Here is a 21,350-nt window from a genome sequence, read left to right on the forward strand (position 1 = left end):
CTAAACATACAAAGATAGAACAGTTCATTATGCCTTGCCTTTCCCTTCTACCCCCAACCTTGTGGTTTAAAAAAGTACTCTGGGATTCAGTGTGTTCCTCTTCTGGGAGCAGAGGACTGAATGCAGGACCCAAGTTATACAGGTAGAAACCCTCTAAAGAGTTCAAAGCCTTCTAAAGAATTCCGTTTTCAGTGTGGTAAGGAACATAACGGTGAGAACAGAGGCCCAAGGCACTGCTGGTCCTCAGTGTGATTGTGGAGGGGCCCCAGCTTTGCTGAGGACTAGGGGGATGGCAGCTGGGGCTGAGATGGCACCCTCTGCTGATGTGAGGGGGTGCATTTGGGGAACAAGCCTCAGATGCCTTCCTGACTGATCATCGGCTCTGGGACAGATGCTGTTTCTGGTGTGTCAGATAAAACACCTCTGCTGCCAGGTGACTAATGTTCTCGTTGGGGGCAGTAGAGGAATGTCAGGTGTAGCAATTTCAGGTCATGATAAAGGATGTGAGGAGTATAAGGCATTGATATGAGAGTGACCAAGAGGCCCCTTTGGGTGAAGTGGTTAGGAAGGCACTTCCCATGAGGGAAAATTTCTCACATCTGAAGAATGATAAAAGGCCAGTCCTGTGGTGACTGTTTCTAGGCAGGGAATAGCCACTGAGAAGCCTTGAGCTGTGAACGAGCTTTGGTAGGTTGAAAACACAGTCATGTGATGGCAGAGAGGTAGATGGTGGGAACACACTGGGCAGAAGGACAGTGACAGCTGAGCCAGGACGTAACGCCTGTGGGAGTGGGTTCCATCCTGGGCTCGGGGGGCCGTGAAGGGAGGTTGAGGGTACAGTGGTCACTCTGGCTACAGTTTGTAGAATGGACATAGGGGGAGGTGGGAACAAGTCTGGAAGTACTGAAGAGGCTTTCTTGAGGGAAGCTCTGACCACGCTGGTGGATGGATCTGTTGTGGGAATGGGGTGAGAAAAGTCCCCACCAGCCACTTTGTGTGTGGCTGACATGCTGAGTGGAGGGAACAGGCTGGAATGGTAGGTGGGATGGAGTGAGCCCATGTGAGATGAAGGGTTCTCTTTTGACCACCTGAATTTGAGGTGCTGTTAGCATATGAGTAGCCATGTCCGGGGTCAGGGGGCTGTCAGAGCCCAGGAGTTTGGTCAGGCCTGGGGTGCAACAGTTTGCACTGAGTCACAGATAGAATGTAAAACCAAGAGACTGAATGGACTCACTTAGAGTGTACAGAAAGAGAAAGAAAGAATGCAGAGTGGACTCTGCAGCCTTCCCCCACCTAAAGATTGAGTACCCTAGAAGGAGCCAGCAAAGGAGTGGCCACTCAGGTTGGAGACTGGGGTCAGCCATGGTGACAGGAAACCATTCTTGGAGGAAGCAGTTGTGTCATATGCTGTTGGGGATTGAAACGAGTGAAGAAATAACTATTGGATTTGACAATATGGAGGCTGTTGGCAACCCTAACAAGAGAAATGTCATTTGCACGGTGGTGATGGAAACCCTATCAGATTGGGTTGAGGAGTCTGTAGAAAGTGAGGAAGTGGAGCGAGTGGCAGTCCTTTTGAGAAGTTTTCCTATAAAGGGGAGTTGAGAACCAAGACACTGGCTGGAGAGAGATGTGGAATCAAGGAGAAGAATCAGGGAAGTATGCCCGAGGAGAAGGGTCGAGAGAGTAGAGGTGTTTGCCTGACTTTGGGGAAGTAACTTGATACAGGTGGTGTTTTTACACTATTCACTCTGGAATAGTGAGGAATGCTTTAGGCTCCAAGTTTCTTATAAAATCTACATGTGTCCCTATCCCTAGTATTTTGATGTGAGCTGTTGCCTTCAGGAGGCCCTGGGTCTTCCTTGGGCTGCAAATGGAGATCCTGGAGCTGATTCTTTACAACGAAGGTGATAGAGTTGAGGGGTCGTGCATTGACTGGTCATGAACTGATTCATTCATTCAGTGAGCAAACATCACAGAGCCCACTCCGTGCCAAATGCAGTTCCTGGTCCTGCAGACATGATGCAGATAAGCCCCCCTCCCCTTGAAAGTGTTACTCTCTGTGGGGGTGGGGCATTGCTAAGCAAATTGCTGGGGCTGGGCTGGGTAGCCTGGGGCAGGCTCCTTATTTCTTAGATGCATGATTTGAACCCATTTACAGGAGAGAGCTGGTGGGTAAGTTTCTTTAGAAAGAAGTTCTTGGGTGAGATGAGTGAGCCCTGGGTGTTAATACTATATGTTGGCAAATTGAATTTAAATAAAATTTAAAAAGAGTTTCTTGGAAGATGGGGCTCAGGGAAGGGACACTATAGGTAATGAGTTGTGGCAGCAGCTTTTGGGGGGATGGGGGGAGGGGTGACCTGGAACCCCCACCCAAGACTGCCACAGGTAGCCCCCAGGGCCAGCTAAGCTTCAGCTGGGAAGCTTGGGAATTTCTCTGGGCAGGTAACCTGTGGCTTGTGTGATGGAAGGCCCCAGGGCTGTGTGTGGCTCCTTACAAATGCTGTGCCCTGGGCCTAGCAGGATGGGACTTGGTTCAGATTCCTGCTTGCCTCAGTTCAGTGGTTTGGCTCTGGGTAAGTCCTTCACCCCGCTGTGCCTACTTCCTTACCAGAAAAAGGAGGATTGTGATTGTTCCTATCTCACAGTGTTCTAGTCTGGGATAAAATGAATCAACCAACGTGGCAAGTGCTATCTTGTTTGCTGAGAGGCTGCAGGGTGTGAGCTCTGGACCCAGAGGCCTTGGGATCGAATTCTGGTTCTATTTCTGGCTGTGGGCAGGATAGTCTGTGCCTCAGTTTCCTAATCTGTGCAATGGGGATAATATCAATTCCTGTTTCTGAGGCATCTGGCAAAGGAATCTATGTGCTTGCCGAGTTCTCCTGGCCAAAGCCAGCACTGAGTGCCAGCCTGCCTTCAGGTGTACACAGACCGTCCACAGCTACATGATGCTTTTCTCTTTTCTGGGCAGTTCCGGCTGGTGGTGAAGACAGCCCTGAAGCTGCTGCTCGTCTTTGTGGAGTACTCGGAGTCAAATGCACCTCTTCTGATTCAAGCTGTCTCTGCTGTCGACACCAAAAGGGGTAAGTGGTCCCCACCCACTATTTCATCAAGGTAGACATGTCTACTCTAGGCAGGTTTCCATTTTTAACATGTTCATAACAGAATTGAGAATGAACAGAATTCCATTTGTGTGGACTCCCCACTGCAGAAAACATATTTTTTAGAATTGTGAGTATACAAAGATCAGGGATTGAACATGGATTTAGCTATGAAAGGGAAAGTATTCATGGCCTTACCCAGGACAGGTCAGACTCTGAGCTTGTGTTTATGCCCTGTTCTCAGTCCCCTCCACTGAACCCATAGAACCAGCTCCTCCTCCCCTTTCCCATTTTGTCCAGGTCACCCTGGCTCCTTTCTCCCCTTCTCTCACACAAGCTTTTTTGGCTCTGACTCTCAGAATGTTCTTCTTTTTTTTCCTTTCATCTCATGTCCTCCTACTGGGGGCCCTCTCCATCTGTCACCTGGCATTACGTCCCTGAAGTGCGACCCTCACCTCTGCTATTGGGAGATTCTTTTAAAACAAAAATTTGGTCACATCGTTTCCCTGCTGGTGGCTTCCCAAGGCCCACAGAATTAGGTCCAAACCCTGCAATTCATCCTTCACCATCCAACCCCTGTCTACTTGCCGCCCCCACCTCCCACCTGGCTCCCACTGCCCCTTCCCTATCTTGGGCTAGTCACATGCACTCAGAGCCCATATGTTGTTGTCATTGACATTTCTGATGAGTGTGTGCCCTGCCAGATGGTGGCAGAGTCTTTGGCTCTCTTCTTGGTGTCCCAGCACTGAGCTGGGCAGTAGGCAGGCAGGCCTTCCATATGCACTTGATGAAAAGAAGGACTTTGGATTTGGCTTAGCGTGTGGCCCCTGTAATACTGTAAAGCCCAAAGTTAAAATGTTAGGGGCTTTTGATTTTGTCCTCTTAAAAAAAACGTTTGGACCTCTTTTCTGGTAGGACATTATTATTACTATGATCGTCCCCACAAAGACCCAGAGAAAAGCCTTGATATCAAAAACCTTGATAACATTTATTTTTCTTTTTACAACACTCATTCTCTCTATAGAAAGAAAGTATAAAGGAGATTATAATGAATCACCACCTCCAATCTCACCAGACAGAAATAATTATTAACATGTTGGTATATTTCCTTACAGTTTCATGTATATGTTTCTGTGCACACACTAAGCCAAGTACAACTGTCAAGGACAAGAGGCCTAATAGCACTCTTCGATTCCAACTATTTGTATCTCTGACTCAGCATTGCTCAGAGACCCACCTTTCAGTGCTGCATCAAAGGTGAAGGAAAGTAGCTCACTTATTAATTCAATAGTTTGAATATAAGTTAATGAAAGCCATCCAAGGCCATAAATTGAGCTCCCATACCTTTTCCATGAATGCACAGGCAAATGTCAGCACCAGGCATGATGGATCGTAGGCTGGAGGTAACTCTAGGCCTGTGCATGGGGGTGGGTGGGTGTGAGAGAGACAAACTCTCATGTGTGGACAGAGACTGTGAATCTGGAACATGGGTCACAGACCAGGGCAGGCTTGTTTTTTTTCTTTCTACCATAGCATGTTTCCATCTGGTGCCAGATTTTAAATCTCTTATGGCCAAGAGCAGATTATGGGGCCAGCTGAGAATCCTTAATGAAGGTAGTCAGTGGCTCAGAAACCGGGGTTTGTGTTTCCAAAGCCAATTAATGAAGTTTAGGGTCAGAGGTGGGTGTATGGGAAGACAGCAAGGCAGACCCTTTTATTGGTCCTCAGATCATACTCCATCCCCCAACTCCAGGGATTACTTTAGGACAGTTAATGGACTCCTTGTTTTCCTGCCCTAAATTTCAAATAACCCATGGGTCCTTCTCATCGAGGCTGTATTTAAGGGATAAGCCTTTTCACGGCCTTGGGGGTCCCTCTTTGGCTTCATTGAGTTGGGAGTTTAGAGCTTCCTTCCTTGGACTTCACATTCTCTGAAGGGTTTGTTGGTGGAGTTGCGGGTACAGAAATGAACCTGAGATAATCCAGGGCTTGGTACCTACGTCTAAGCCCCCATCTACCAACCCAGCCAGAGGCTCTCTGTTGTCTTCAGTGTCTCCTTCAAGACACTATGATGGTCATCTTTATCCAATTTGTAAAAAAAAAAAAAAAAAAAAAAAAGGTAGCTAATAGATGGTTTTCTTAGCTTGGTGGTTTAGCCTATAAAATTTCTTAATTCTTGGCAGCTACTGCCATCTGTCTGCTACTGAGAGCTAGCAACTGAAAAAAAGCAATACTAATGGAAAAACTCAGACATAGCATATCACGTGGTTCAGTAGCATGTTCCTCTATGGACATGTGTGGTCTTGGCCGTGATTTTTTAATGCGTACATATAACATCATCCTATTTGCCTGCTAGTAAAATTGTTCCTGAGCTCTATGATGGAATTAAACATCTAAATATGTCATGGTGCTCTGCAGAGAGCACCGTGACTCCCAGGTGTGTTTCCACCTGGCAGGTTTAGAAGCAACTCTTCACTCCCCTCTCAGCTGGGGGAAGTGCTAGACAGAGGTGTCAGAGGTGACTGAGGGCCAACTGAGCATGTCCGTTTGTGCACAAGTTTATAAATAAGCCATCAATTTTACTCCTCAAAGTGGCTTCAGATCCATTCCTCTATGGTGTTGGGTGGAGAATGGGCATGCTATAGACTGGGTTTTGTTTTGTTTTAAATAGAAAGGCATTCTTTTGGACAATGAAAACTGTCAGATTTTTTTAAATTAGCAGAGAAAACCAACAAATAAGCTATGAGTCCTGAAAAATCACCACCACCTACAGCAGATGAAGTCCAGAACAAATTCCTCCAGTTGCTTTATAAATATTACGCATGCTGTGTGGGGGTTAACCAGAAGGAGTGTGGGAGTGGGAGTCTGGAAGTGGGGATGGTTTGTCCTTTGGCCAGGAGTAGGCCAGGTATGAGCAGAGATAAAAGCTGAGGAGTCTAAGTCCATCATAGGGACTAATAACTGAATTAAGGAAAATTAAATATGCCCTATTTGAATCAGGCAATTGGTACATTTGCTCAGGGGTTGGTATGGAAAGGTGAACTGGTGCTAGTGTCTGGGGCATGGCATGGTATCACAGCTACCTATTCAAACTGCTAGGTCACCTCTCTCCTGGCATCTTCAGGTCACTTTCCCTTCCTAGGGGACAGGATATTGCACAAAGAAAGAAAGGCTGTGAGTGGGTACAGGCGCCTATGAGAGGGCCTTGCTCTGTCGTTTTGCCATCATCACAAACTCCCTTTCATTGAGACTGTCCTTGTGGGGGGTGGCAGGAAACTGGTTGAGAACCGAACCTCTGCTCCCCTGGGAAGGTGCCCTTCCCACTGACTGTGGGTTTGCATCTCAGAGAGAGGGTGGGGCAAGTGAGCAGACTGGGGAACTTATTTTGAAATTGCAGCCATAAATCCTGAGTTCCCCTAATTGGGGTCAGCACTGCTTTTGAAGAAGTTTCATTTTCATTTGAGTGTGAGGTAATGAGAGATGACATAATTCCTAAACGTGTTTGTCACACCTGATTTACGGGGAAGACAAAATCCAGCCATCCTTTCAGGCCATCCTGTGTCTGACTTCTGCTGGAGGAAATACTGATCTTGTGAAGCACTCCCAAAATTTGGTGGAAGTTAGGTGACGAAAGTCAAGCCATGTTTCCATGGTTAGCTATAGCAGGAGCATACATGCTCAGTGTGTTTTTCAGTCATATAGAAAGACATGAGACCTGCTGCCTTTCTGATGGAGTGTTAGACCAACTTGTGTGTCCTAGGCGTTGTGCTAAATATCAATCTTTTTTGGGTCGGGGAGGGGGAGGTAGTTACCACAGAGAGCTAAGAGGAAAGTCAGAAGGCGAACGCGTTGAGTCATCTGTTGTGTGCTTGCTTCTTCTGGGTTGAGAGAGAGGCACTGTGGTTTGGCGGGAAGAGAGGACCTGCCTGGGAGCCTGTGTAGAAGCCCTGTTGGGTAAGCGTGGGTGTCACCACCACCGTGACAATTATAGCTACTGATAATTCCAGTGCCTATTATGTAACAGACACTAGGCTAAATATTTGTTGTATAAAACTCCTTGATTCGGTAAATATTTAAGTGCCAACGATGTGCTTGAAACATCATAGGAGAAAAGGGCTCTCGTGGAGGCTGTACTCAGAGCTGGCATCTGGGGGGGTGGAGCTGGAGAGAGACAGATGGTTGTAATTAAGAAAATTATTGTCTTCTAATGTACTTCAACAGCGCTAAGGCAAAAAGAGTGCTTTATCTCTGTGACACCCCACAGGAGTTCTCCAAGGTTGATACGATCACTCCTATTTAGATGTATTTCCTGAGCCTCTTTTCTTTCCACTACTTTGGAAAGGGATTTCTTTCTCTGTTATGTGAAAGGGTCAGATCATATGGTTTATGATTCTAATACAGGACCACCCGCCTCTACACGTGTGTGCACACGCACACACACACATGCATGCACTCACACTCTGTATGGAGCAAGTTGTGGAGGGGGATGGAGGGGGGAATTGACCTGGACCATTTAGTTCCAGCAGGTGCAGCTTTGGGGAAGTTGGGTGACTGGTGCTTCCCATGGGCCGGCCTGAGCCCTTCCAAGGCTGTTTTGTTGCCCCAAAATGTTTCTTCCTCTTCACCTCCTTTCTTTTGAATGTTTCCCATTTCTGGCACTAAAACAATCAAAGGAGAGTAACATTCAACTCAACAGTGTAGGGATATATGCAAGTTTCCAGACGTTGAAATCCATAAAAGGTAATCAGATATCACAGCTGAAGAACATGTTTTTCAACTAAATTAAGCCAGTGTTTGAGTGTTTTCATTATAAAGGATTAAATGGTGCACACATGAGTGCGTTTGTATGTGGGCGAGGATATGGTCTGGCTGTACCTCCCTCTCTCTGGGAGCCTGCCTTTGCTTCTTGGCTTTGCCTTCCCTAGGCCGTTTGGCTTGTGGTTCCAAAGCTCGCAACCAGAAGGCTGTCCTGGGTCCACTAGTGCTATTGGAAATGCTTTGCGTCAGCGTAGTCTCCTTCAGGCCCCCTTTGAACCGTATGTGGGTAACCCGCTAGAACCCATGTTTTATGCTAGGGTTGGGTGCCGAGTGTGAATGATACTGGTTACGCTTGTCCTAAACACAGGAGAAGTACTTGGAGTGCTCTAACGGCACCTGAACAGTGAGACCCATGACCTACTGACCACGTTGACTGTGGTTGACTGTCATGAGGGCAGAAATGGTTTCTTTGCTGGTTTGAAGCACAGCTGAGGACTTCAGAATACTTTGATGGTAAATAGCAGCAAGGGGTATGTCAGTGGTTAATAGGTGAAAGGTCATGAGTTTGTGTTTGGAGTTAGGGTTAGAGTAGCTTGCCTCATTCTGACCAACTGGGCAGTTTTGTCAAAGGAAAAGCCTCTCTGTTCACAAGGTAGGAGAACCAATAGACCCCTATGTGAAACTCTGTGTTCCTAAGTCATAGAGTAGGTGCCTGTTCCTTTTTAAAATTCTCCTCATCTCCTTCCTTCTCTTCCTGCATTCGCCCTCTGGTTCCTTCAAAACTGCTCCAGCTTACCCCACTTCATGCCCTCCCGTAGTTCCCCATTTACTAGTCAGACCTATTAAGTGCCAGACACTGTGCTAAGAGCAAAGAGATAAGACAGCTACCACTGCTGCCCTTTGGAGAGCTTTTTTCTCAAGGCCAGCAGATGAGCTCTGACATGACTCATCCAAGAACCTGCGTTTGGAAGCCACTGGTTTTACATTATTTCAGAATTTACTTTTATCAGTAAGAATAAGCAATATCCCTTTGAGAACTTTATAGAGAAAACAGGAAGGAGCTTCATGTTCCATGCCGCCATGCCAAAGGTGAGGCAATACCTCCCTTCAAATGTTTATCTCAGGCATAGGAAACTGTGTCCTGGTTTTGTCTGCCCTATGTAACCTTGGCCTTGGCTGTACAGTACTGAATGTGATGGATTTTCCTGCCCTCTCTGGGAGCCAGGGAATAACCACCCCTGAGCTTTCATTTGCAGAGCCACTTCTTGTACCAGGCCCTCTGCGACCATCGGCACAAATACTGGCTAAGCATCAACAGGGTTCAAAGAACCAGCTTTTTGGTGAGGTGGGTTCTTTGTACCCTGTTGATGCTTAACCAGTATTTGTTCCTGGGTTGAATCATAATATACTTCTGTTCTTGAAATGTTTGTTAGACAGATGTTTCCCCAGTATTTCTTGGAGTCCACTGTTTAAGCGAATGTAAAGATCTCCGATATCCCTTTCCTTGCAAGAGATCAGAGCATAATATGCCGATGGACATATAGAGAGCATTTATCAAGAGTTTCCACGCTCAGAGAGTGAAATGCACATGACTGGATTTCCTCAAATTACATATTTAATATAAAGAGAACTTTCAAGCGAATTGATAGCCATGCTGACATAGAATATACATTTTCAACTGGACAAGAATGATGTGGTGGTATATTATTGCCAAATTAGAAGCATGTTCAAGTTCACCCTAAGGGTATGCTTTGAAATTTGGTGACTGAAGACACCAGCATCATTGGGTGATAAGTCTTTGAATAAACTGTGATATTAGTTGGATAAGGAGTATTGACTTGCTGTTTCTAATGATTTTTGCTTTACTCATAGGAGTCAAACCCTGGTCAAATATCATGGAAATCCTGGAGGAAAAAGATGGGGTCGACACAGAGCTGCTGGTTTATGCAATGACATTAGTGAACAAGGTTGGTTGATGATTAAGAATTGAATTATGTCCCCTTAACTGATATGTTGAAGCCTTAACCCCTATGAACCCCTATCTGTGAATGTGACCTTATTTGGAAATAGGGTCTTTGCAGATGTAATCAAGGTAAGGTGAAGTTGTTAAGATGGGCCCTAATCCCACATGACTTAGAAGAAAAGAGACACAGAGGGAAGACAGTATATGCACATGAACATGAGGAAGATAGCTGTGTGAAGACAGAGGCAGAGATTAGAGACCAAGGAATGCCAAAGAATGCCAAGGATTGCCAGAAGCCAACATAGGATAAGGCAGAGAAGGATCCTTCTCTAGAGCCTTCAGAGAAAATTTCTGCTGTTTTAATCCAAGTTTGTGTTACATTGTTATGGCAGCCCTAGGGAACTGGTACAATGTGAAAATCTACAATTTGCCCTCCAACTAAAGGCCACCTCACGTAGGACCCCCACGATGGTGGCTGGGACCATGGCTACCAGTGTTCTTCTTTGCAAGAGAAAACCCTTTCTAGCCACATGTGATGTGGGTGCCTGCAGGCTGGTGCTCATACATGTAAAGCCTGGGAGTGTCTGTGTGCTTTCTCTACTTTGGTCTTTTCTAACAAAACCAGAAAGATGACAGCATTTTATGATTACTTTTCCTATCAAGATATCCCCTTAAAAACATTTTTCCTGAAAAATATAAATCAACAAGTTTTGGGGTGCCTGGGTGGCCCAGTCGGTTAAACATCCAACTCTTGGTTTCAGCTCAGATCATGGTCTCAGGGTCATGAAATCAAGCCCCGTGTCAGGCTCCATGCTCAGCACGGACTCTGCTTAAGATTCTTTCTTTCTTTCCCTCTCTCTCTCTCCTTTTGCCCCTCTCCTGCATTCGCTCACTCGCTCTCTCTCTCTCTCAAATAAATAATTATTTTTAAAAAGAATATAAATCACGTTTACCCTAAGAAAATAGCTTACAATCCAGGAGAAATAAAGACACTCTTGTTCCACTGCTTATTGAATTCTGACTGCTGGGGGCGGGTCCCATCCTCCTTTTATGAAGGTAACATCACCCTTGTACTCCCCCCAACCCCAACACATCCCTCCTGGTCACCAGCTGGGAGGGCAGTAGCAGCAGTCTTCAGTATCCCTCCCTGGAGAGAGTGCTGATCCTATGCTGCCCTCGGACAGCCCACTCTTGGGACTGGAGTCCCTTTCTCCTTAAAACTATGGTTGGTAGGGGTATGTCCTGCAGATTACTTTGTCCTAGACCCTAGGAATCACACCACCCACCCCAGGGGCCTGCTTTTCCTCCCCAAGCTGCTGGGCACAGGCCTACAGTACTGACTGCAATGATGGGTGGTTCTTCAGAGAAGATTCAGAATCTCTTTGTGAAATAGAACTAGGGAAACATTTCCCCTGACAAACTGGGGACACATTAGTAGAAAGTATTATGAGAAGTCATTTCTACTCGATATTAGAGTGTTGTGCAAACTCTAAGGACTAAAACAACATGGTGCTGGCTCTTTCCTCAGCAGACAGATGATGTGAGCCAAGAAGCGCTGAAACAGCCCTCACTGCACAGAACATCTCACCCTAGGACTGAAATCAGTAAGGATGGGTCAGCTTCATTCAGGACTGGGGAGAAGCGTGTGCTAAATGGAAATAAACAAATACATACTTTGACCAATACCAAATGAATTCCAGACAGATTAAAGAATTCAGTGTAACACATCCAACGGTAGAAAAACGAGAAGTAGTGGTGAAGATGAATTTGTGTCTGGTAGATGAAAATTATTTTAATAATCAAACCTGCCAAAAAAGAATCCAAAGGGGAGGAAATTTATTTCACCGCATAAAATTATTAGAGAAAGGTCTTATTTGTAAAAATGAAAACCACAAATAAAAGCTAAGGGCAAGTGGCAAATTGGGAAAATTGTTGCAAAAAATAGGGCAGAAAATTATACAGTCCTCAATATATTAAGAGCCCAGTCGAGAAATGAAGGATATTCAACCAATTAAGATGAAAAGAAATAGATAGTAAAACAACAGACATTTTCCCCTGATTCTCGTTGGCCAGGGTTGCTTTTTAATAAAATGCCTTTGTTGATGAGGACCCAGGAAATTCTTCTATAGTCCTGGTGAGGAAGGGGCAGTACTTTTCTGTAGGATAATCCTAAAAATTCTGTTTATGTTTTCAAATGTATTTGTGAGTTGATTTTACTATATGCAGTTTTAAAGCAATTTTCTGGTTTTAAGTGTGTGTGTATGTGCATTTTTCTTTTTTTAAAGATTAAGGTCATCTATTTCCTGTCCTTCAGTCCTTCAGTGACATTGTTTTGGAAAACATGGACTTCAGCAAAAATGGACTCTTCCTTCTTGCCTGGTGTTTTCCATTGTAACGCTACCCATCCTATTGGCAGGGGCCGTGCTGGGCGGTTCTGCTGGTCCCAGCAGCATCTGCGGGCTTGGGCATCCTGCTGCTAGTCACTGGCAAGGACCCAGCATGTGCCACATTCTCCTTGGCATCAGATGGCACTTAATGTCCAGGAATTCCTCGCTTACTCTTTCTCTTCTGGCAGTTCTATCTCCTCTTTTGCTAGTTCTGGCTCAGGGGAAGTCGAGGAAGATCCTATGGACATTATTCCAGATGTCATGCTTTCCTCAAAAAAGGTTGAATAAACCTTTGGCACCCACACTGGGTTTGTTTTCTTTTGTTGAATTTTAGTCCTATTGCCCCTGTGAGTAAAATCTTCTGAGATCCCAACCAACAACAACAAAAATAATAATAAATTGAAATGTTAATATGGTCTGGAAAAAAATTCTGACTCTGAAATCTGGGAAATTATTATATTGCTTTTCTAAGTTTTTGTTTCTCATTCTGCAAGCTGAAGTTCTATAATGCCCTGTCGTGATCCCGCTGAAATCCCCTCGGTGGGAGCCCCCCACTTTGATATTGATATTGACCACCTTGTGGAATAGGAAGAGGCAGATGTGGGGTGGGGTGGGGTGGGGTGGGGGGGGATGAATAACAAGGTATTACTGTGACTGTGAGGCTGGCTTGGAGCTTTCAGGGAAGGGCTAAGTAACCTGGATGGGATTCATGCTGAGTCTTCGCCTTTGTTTTCACATTTCATTTATTGTTAGTTCTCATACCAGAAACTCGTAAAAAAGCTCAGCTATGTCAATTGTAACATTTGTATAGTTGTAGAGCCTTCACAGTTAGAATCTAGAACATTCCCATCTCTCCCCAAATCTCCCTCATGTTAGCCTTTTACAGTCATCTCCCGATTCCCTCTTCCTACCCCTGACAACCTTTCTCTAGCACTATAGTTTTGTCATTTTAAAAATATCAAATAGAATCATACAGGATAGATCTAACCCTTTGAGGCTGGCTTCTCTCACTCAGCATAATGCCTTTGAGGTTGATCCATTACTGGGGGTATAAATGGTTGCTCCTTTCTACTGCTGCGTAGTATTCTAGGATATAGAAAATTTGTGTGCAGGCGTTTGCCACACTGGTTTTTTCCTATCAGGAAGATTTGATGCAATCAGTGAGAACCCAGGAGAGGAAAAGAAAATGTCCTTTAGGACAGAAATTTCTCCCTCTGAGAGATGCCTGTGGAGATTTACAGGTCACCAGCCCTGGTAAGACAAGTCTGAGATGAGGCAGGAAAGGGAGTCATGAGCGTCATCTGACAGTGAAAGCACCAAGAGACGTTTCCCTCACAAACATCTCGGGGGCAGCTGCTGCCTTTGCCAGAAGGAGGCAATTGAGCAGAGTAGAAATGCAAGGACAGGACCCAGGGAGGGGTGAAGGCATGGCACAGTTTGCTGAGCATGTTGGAGAATTAGCTGGAAATAGGTGAATGTGTTTCTAGGATAGATGGTCTTCCTCAACAACTGGAGAAAAGTTGTGTTTGTGTGGGGCAGAAGGCCACCTCCCCTGTAGCCACACATGGAAGGGGCTGGTACATTTTGGCTCCCACCCAAATTTTCATGGTGGAAATGACAAATGACCTCCTAATACCTTTGCTTCTGGACCTATTATTGAGCAAGGCTCCCTGAGTCTGTTCAGTTCTATGGACCTAATTGTTTAATAGTAACACGCCCTCGCCCCTGCTGCCATCGTGGTGGGGCTTGCTAAGGCAGTGGGAATTAGGTCTAGGAATTTAACCCCCTGGAAACTTTTGTGAGAACTGCAGCTGATTCTCAGCAGGGAGAAAAAGGGAGGAAGGGAAGGGAACTGAGAGGTGAGAAGGCTTCTCTCTGCCTCATCTCAGCCCCCACGCTGTTGAGTAGGAAGTTTTGAATCCAACACTAAATGTCAACTCACTGGGTTCTTAAAATTGAGAATTTGGCAGAGTCTGCGATCAGAGCACTTCCATTAACCTGTCCTAGCCTTGGGGTCCCATTCTCTTAACAAGTTCAAGGGTTTTCACTAAAACCAGAAGATGGATTGTTCTGAGGATAGGATTCTTTGAAAGGCTGCAAACTTTTTTAACATTGTCAGGAGCCAGTGACCGCTCAGGGGACTGCTCTTGCCCACTACCACAGAGATGCTGCCTCCTGGCACCTGCAGGCGCTGGCATGCGCTTTCCCACGTGGCCGCTTTGGTGTGAGCACCTGTTTATGATGGAGTCAGACTGGCTCACAGCCTCCCGTTCTGGGTCTTGCTGGGGTACCTGCTTAATTAAGCTATCCCATCCCGGTTACTTTTCCTTTGTTTCTGATCTCAACAGCAGTGAGTTGTGTACTCTTTGCTCAGCATTGAAAGGAAAAAGCAATCATTTGGGTCATGAATAAAGATATTATTTCTAATAATTAATAGCCCTCAAATAGGGATGTTGGAGAAGTTGGTGCTGTGAACTGTTTTTAAGGGTTGGTCTTTTCCCCCAATGAGTTCCAAATAATTTTGAAATATACACATATGGCTCTTGAAAATGCAAAGGCAATGAAACAGAGAGTAAAGACCTGTGTTTGGAATTTCAAGCCACCATAATTTGTGTAGAAAATGAGTGTGTGAGGAGAGACGAGGCTTTTATCCCAGATCTGCAGGAGCAAATCCCTTCCCTCCCAAGCCCTCATCTCCCCCGTTCATAAGATAAGGGCTTGCAGTGAATCACCTCAGGCCCCTCCAGTTCTGAGCAGAAGCCCTTTCTTTTAAGAGACACAGAATTCAAAGAGAAGTTAGCTTTTCCCCCTTGGGTTATCTTTTTTCCTTGGTTGCTGCTTTGAAATTTTTCATGTTTTCTTAAATTTCCTAGACCAAGGGGGAAAGCCTACCAAATTGAAAGAAAAAGGAGTCATTATTCTGTTCTAAACCCAGCTGTTGGTAGATTGATCCTAACAGGAGTTTCTAATCACTGAGCATGTTAGTTTTCTATTGCCATGTAACAAATTACCACAGATTTAGCAGCTTAAAACAACACAGACTTATCATCTCACAGTTTCCATGGGACAGGCTCCAGGCACCGCCTAGCTGGGTCCTCTGCTCAGTCTCACAAAGCTGTAGTCAAGGTGTCGACCCTGGAGTCTGGTCTGAGACTTAGGATCCTCTTCCAAGCTTTTGTGGTTGTTGGCAGAGTTCATTTCCTTGCAGCTGGAGAACTCATGGTGGCTTGCTGCTTCTTTGGGGCCAGCAGGGTAATCTCTCTCCTAGTCTCTGAGCTCCGGAAATGCCTAAACCTGCTTTTAAATGGCCCACCTGATTAGGTCAGGCCCACCCAGGATAGTCTTACCTTTAATTAGGCAAAATCAGCTGATTTGGGACTTGAATATCTGTAAAATCCCTTCACCTTTGCCATATAATGTAATTTAATTATGGAAATGTCCTGCTTAGACTTAAGGGGATTATACAGTACCTATATACCAGAAATGGACTCTTGGGGTCCATTCTGTTTACCACACTAAAGGAGTTTTTTTCTCAAATGATCTGGTGATCTATCTGGTTTGTCCCTATAGTTATAACCCTGGCCAATGGCTACGCTGCAAAAAATGCTTTGAGAGTCTTGAGACAGTCCCCTAAAACATGTTTGTGTCCTGTTCTTTCTTTAGACATTGTCAGGATTGCCAGACCAAGACAGCTTCTACGATGTGGTGGACTGCCTGGAGGAGCTGGGCATTGCGGCCGTGTCCCAGCGACACTTGAACAAGAAAGGGACCGACCTGGACTTGGTAGAGCAGTTGAACATTTATGAGGTAACAGCATATACCTTTTGTTTGGCATCATACAGCTTGTCAGAGGCCGGCTAAACACATTCTAAGGCCAGTGGTTCTGAGTGTGGGGTAGTAGACACCACCTGAGAGCTTTACAAAATGTAGGTTCTGAGGCCCCAAACCCAGATCTCCTGATTCAGAAACTCTGAGAGTGGGTGCAGCAATCAGCATAGTGCAAGCATCCAGGTGCTGCTGGTGTTTACTCAAATGTGAGAACCCCTGATGTAGGAGGACCTTGGTCCCTTGCTTCCTATTCAAGATACTACCCAGCTAGCTTTTTCCTTTCCTCTGCGGTCTCTCTTGCCTCATTATAGTGTTTTATTTGCTATTTATTGCCATTGCAAGGAAGTAAAAATAAAAGTTTTAAAATACTAGTGTAGATTTTACTGTTCAGCTCTATATTGTGTAATGCCAGTTTAAAATGCAAATATAAGAGCATTTAGCCTCTGTGTAGAACCATATGCAATTTCCAGTTTATGAACTCCTATAGGCCTGCGTATTTTGTTCCTAGTGGACCAATGGAAAACCATATAAGATGAACTCTGTTTTTTTTTTTTTTTTTTATGAACTCTGTTTTTAACTTCACTTCTTGATATGTGTTCAGTCTATTAACACTCTACCTTCTATTTACCTATGTGTAAGGAAAAGCTGAAAGGAAAAGGAACTGTGGGATTCCATATCTCTAGTTTTTCCTCTCATTTCAGCATAAGTGGTTGGCTGGTATAGCAGAGTAACCCAGGTAAGAAAGCATATGGTAGGACCCTTGGGTTGCCATCTCTTCATTCAAAGCCAGTTCTGGTTTACATGGTAGGGCTCTAGGGCTCCAGGGCTTTCCGTGCCTGCACTTAGTTACAAAGGAACATACTTACCTTGTATTCATTTCGATTCTCACTGAACTCCCACATACCATGCATCTATCAGCACTCAATGTGCATGGGTGCAAGAAATGGCACACATGCATATTGCATCTACTTCCCCTACTCATGCCCATGATCCATTGTTTCATTGGACTTCAATTATAAAACACAAGTTTAGGGGCACCTGGGTGGCTCAGTCAGTTAGGCATCCAGCTCTTGATTTTGGCTTAGGTAGTGATTTCAGGGTTGTGGGACCAGTGCCACTTTGGGTTCTGTGCTCAGGGCAGAGTCTACTTGTCCCTCTCCCTCTGTTCCTCCCTGCCCCACTTGATCTCACCTTCTCTCTCTAAAAAGTAAATTAAAAAAAAAAATCCCCACAAATTTAAAGATAAAATTTCAAGCTGGCCAAAGAGTATTAAACCGAGCATGGAGCCCTGTATGGTCGTACCCATGACACATCCATGAAGATAGGTTACACATCATGACTTGTTTTTTTTTAATTTTTATTTATTTATTTTATTTTATTTTATTTTATTTTTATTTTTATTTTTTATTTTTATTTTTTTATTTTTTTATTTTTTTTTTACACATCATGGCTTGTTGACTTGAGTTCAAATTGTTCCCTGTCGGTTAGTTTTAGGTCAAATGCCCCCTTATTAAAGTTGTTTATCTGATGTGACGATTGTCTGGGCTCTAAATGTGCTCTTAGAGCACATTTTATGAGTAGCAAATCACATTCCTTGTTGCTGATCCTCACTGTCCCATTTTCCTTCCATGGCCGGGGGGGGCCAGAATCTGGAGATCTGATTCCACTAGGTTGTGTGACTAAATAGGAAAGTTTATGACTTTAGACATGCTTACCCATAATAATGGTGTGAACTAGGCTATCCTTGAGGCTGTTATCCAGAATATACTCATCATCCCAAAAAGAAACCTCATACCTGTTAGCAAACACTTCTGTTTCTCCCTGCCTCACATACTGCATACCCCCAAACTACTAATCCACTCTATGGATTTACCTCTTCTGGACATTTCCTATAAATGGGACCATACAACATGTGACTTTTGTGACTAGCTTTCACTTGTTTTCAGGGTTCATCTCTGTTTTAAGCATGTATCTGTACTTGGTTCTTTTTTGTGCTAATGTTCTTTTGATGGGTAACACCACATTTTGTTTACCTCTTTGTCACTTGATGGGCAGTTGGGTTATTTCCATATTTTGGCCAATATGAATAATGGTGCCATTAACATTTGTGTACAAGTTTCTGTATGAACATATACTTTCTTTTTTTATTTAAAAAAATTTTTTTTATTGGAGTTCAATTGAATATATACTTTCAATTCTCTTGGCTATATATCTAAGAGTAAAATTGCTGGTCATAATGGTAACTTGATGGGTAACTGTTTGAGGGACTGCCAGACTATTTTCCATTGAGCCTGCACCATTGTAATGAGTAATGAGGGTTCCAATTTCTCCTCATCTTCCTCAATGTTTATTATTGTGCTTTATTTTAAAAAATTATAGCCATCCTAGTGGGTGTGAAGTGGTACACATTTTGGTCATGATTTGCATTTCCCCAGTGACTAATGATGTTGAACATCTTTCCAAGTGCCTACTGGCCATTTTTCTATGTTTTGGAAGAAATGTCTACTAAGATCCTTTGCCTATTTTTAAATTGGGTTGTTTTGTTACTCTTGAGTTGTAAGTATTCTTTACATATGCTGGATATCTGACCCTTATCAAATATAAATTTTAATATATTTTTCCCAGTATGTAGTTTGTATTCCACTTCTGACCTAACTTATCAGTCTTATTCATAGTGATATATATTTTTAATATTTCTTTTTCCACTTATAAAAATTATGTACTCATTGAGGAATATATAAATGTAAAAGGAAAAAGTCATCCATGGCTCTGTTACTAACCATGATTAACATTTTAGTCCATTTTTTCTAGCCTTTTTTTGTATAGTAGGTGTATGTAACCAGGGGCTTAATCATCTATATGCAGTGTTGTGTACTGAATCTTTATTGCTAAATATGTTGGAGCCATTTTTTTGTCATTAAATCTTCAAGAACTTAATTTTATTAGGAACATAATATTCTGTCTGTATTCATGTACCATAATGCATATAGCCAATCTCCTTTTTATTTCAGATTTGGATTATTTCTAAACTTTGTGCAATTAGACATACTGTTATGATGGACAGCTTTATTCATAAATTTTTTTGTGCATGGCTAGAGTACTTGGAGGGATATTTCCCAGTTTAAGAGGCTCCATTGTGATTTTACCAGGTAGAATTGAAGAGGCTGACATGTAATTTCACTATTTGCTACAAATCATTGTCATAAAAAGTAACAAGGGTCAGAACAGAATTATCTTTATATGATCTTAGAAAGTAGAAGAAACTGAACTAGAGATACTTGTTATCAGAGCTTTAAAGCTTCCCATAGCCACCTAGCAGGCTCTGGGCATCTTCTCCAGCTGAGCCTCATTTCCCTGGTTATCTGTTCAAACTTTTGTGTTTACTTATTCTTATGGCTCCTAAATGAGAGGTTAAGGTAAGAATAGTAGAGGTGGAGAAGGAAGAAACTAAAGACAGTTGGCTTACTTGAAGGTGGAAGGTAGACTTTTCCCAGTACGGATATCTCTTTTTACCTTAACTCCCTACCGCCTCCCATTCAGAACTCCCATCTCTGAGACTGTGCTCAACCAGAGGCTTCCATGGATACAGCTTTGGATTCTATGTAGTTGATGTATATTGGGAAGACTGCATAATGCAGGTGAATTTCCCATTAGTGAGCCATCTGGGAGTGAATTTTGAAAAGTGGCCTTGATATCAACCCTAGGAAACTTCCTGTTTGAAGCTATAGCTTCTCTTCAGCCCACCTGACTCTGACTTCAAGCCCACCTACCTCCCATCTTTCTCTTCCCCCTCATATCAGCCTTTTCAAAAGTGTTCTGTATTCACCATCTTCCTTTTATTAGATTGCTTTTTCTTAATACTTTCAGCATCAAGGTCATATTATTCACAAATACAACGCATGTATGTTATTTAAAGAACAGTAAAACAAATACCCATTGTGATGGCTATGTGTCAACCTGACTGGGCCACAAGATGCTCAGATAATTGGTCAAAAATTATTCGAGGTGTGTCTATGAGGGGGTTTTCTGGATGAGATTATGATCTGAGTTGGGAGACTAAGGAAAAGAAGATTGCCCTTGCCAGTGTGGGCAGGCCTTATCCAATCTGTTGAAGGCCTGAACAGAACAAATCCTCTCTACCTGATGGTAATGAGCTGAGACATAGGTTGCCTACTACTTTTGAACTCCATCTGACACTAACACCATTGGTTCTCAGGCTTTTGGACTGCAGATCTTGGGTCTTGTGAGCCTCCACAATCATGAGAGCCAGTTCTTTTATTATAGATATCCATACATATCCTATTTATTCTGTTTCTCTGAAGAATCCTGACTGATACCCTCATATATTTAAGAATTAGAACATTACCAGTAACTCTGAAGTGTCCTTTGTAGCCCTCCCTGGTGTCATTCCCACTAATCCCCAGCACTATTCTTTTGTTTTCTTTATACTTTTACCTGAAAATCACTTATTCTGTGAGTGAACACAGAGGATCAGATTATCAAATCAGAGTCAACAGATCAGAGATCTTGTTATCTAGCTGTACTAATCTAGTTATGCTAATAATTTCAAGAATACAGATGCTATAGAGGTGCAGAGGAAGCAGGGAGGGGTCTGTCCCAGGTCTTTTCTTCATGCATCAGACGTGCTCCCTGACCCAGAAAATTGGTGGGGTCTCCAAGTGGGGATCATAGGTCTCCTCACCCAGCAAGTAGGATTCCATTATGAGACATCTCAGCTACATAGCTCAGAGTCATGTTTATAAGCCCATACATTCCAGGTTTATTTACTATAGGTAATCCTTAGCCAGTCCTGTCCCGGTAAGGACATTCCAGAAACAAGAGCTCTCATTTTAGCAAATATTGTTAGGCTATTTATTAGGTAGTCTGGTTATTAGCATACTTAACTAAAGATTAGAAGGAGTCACTTGCCTTTTCTTTCCCCAGAGGCATTGCCCTATAAAAGAAGCAAAGAGGTCACAGGCCAGCTCTTTTAACTCTTTCCTCCCAGTCTGTATCCCTAAACAACATACTGTTTAATTATATCTGTTCTCAAACTTTTAATAAAAGGAAATATATCATTTGTAGCCTTTTACAGTTTTCTCATTTGCTTATTGTTTTTTAAACTTATTCATGTGGGGGCACCTGGGTGGCTTAGTCTGTTAAGTATCTGATTCTTGATCTCAGCTCAGGTCTTGATCTCAGGGTTGTGAGCTCAAGCCCTGTGTTGGGTTCCATGCTGGGTGTGGAGCCTACTTAAAAAACAAACAAAAAACCTACCCCTGTTGTTGTGTGGAGCTCTCATGTATTCATTTT

At 43.6% G+C, this 21,350-nt stretch overlaps 1 protein-coding gene across 14 annotated transcripts in view; it reads left to right on the top strand.

Moving 5' to 3' along the window:
* Window positions 1-21,350, top strand: part of FHOD3 (formin homology 2 domain containing 3) — a 463,300-nt gene that overhangs the window by 285,386 nt on the left and 156,564 nt on the right. For all 14 annotated transcript variants that reach the window (XM_072829309.1, XM_072829316.1, XM_072829312.1 and 11 more), the window contains exons 7-9: window positions 2,972-3,083; window positions 9,732-9,826; window positions 15,873-16,016. In XM_072829309.1, the coding sequence (XP_072685410.1) occupies window positions 2,972-3,083; window positions 9,732-9,826; window positions 15,873-16,016 (351 nt within the window). The remainder of the gene's footprint in view (window positions 1-2,971; window positions 3,084-9,731; window positions 9,827-15,872; window positions 16,017-21,350) is intronic.

This window comes from Canis lupus, chromosome 6 (assembly GCF_048164855.1).
Source record: "Canis lupus baileyi chromosome 6, mCanLup2.hap1, whole genome shotgun sequence".
In the NCBI taxonomy this organism is placed as follows: domain Eukaryota; kingdom Metazoa; phylum Chordata; class Mammalia; order Carnivora; family Canidae; genus Canis; species Canis lupus.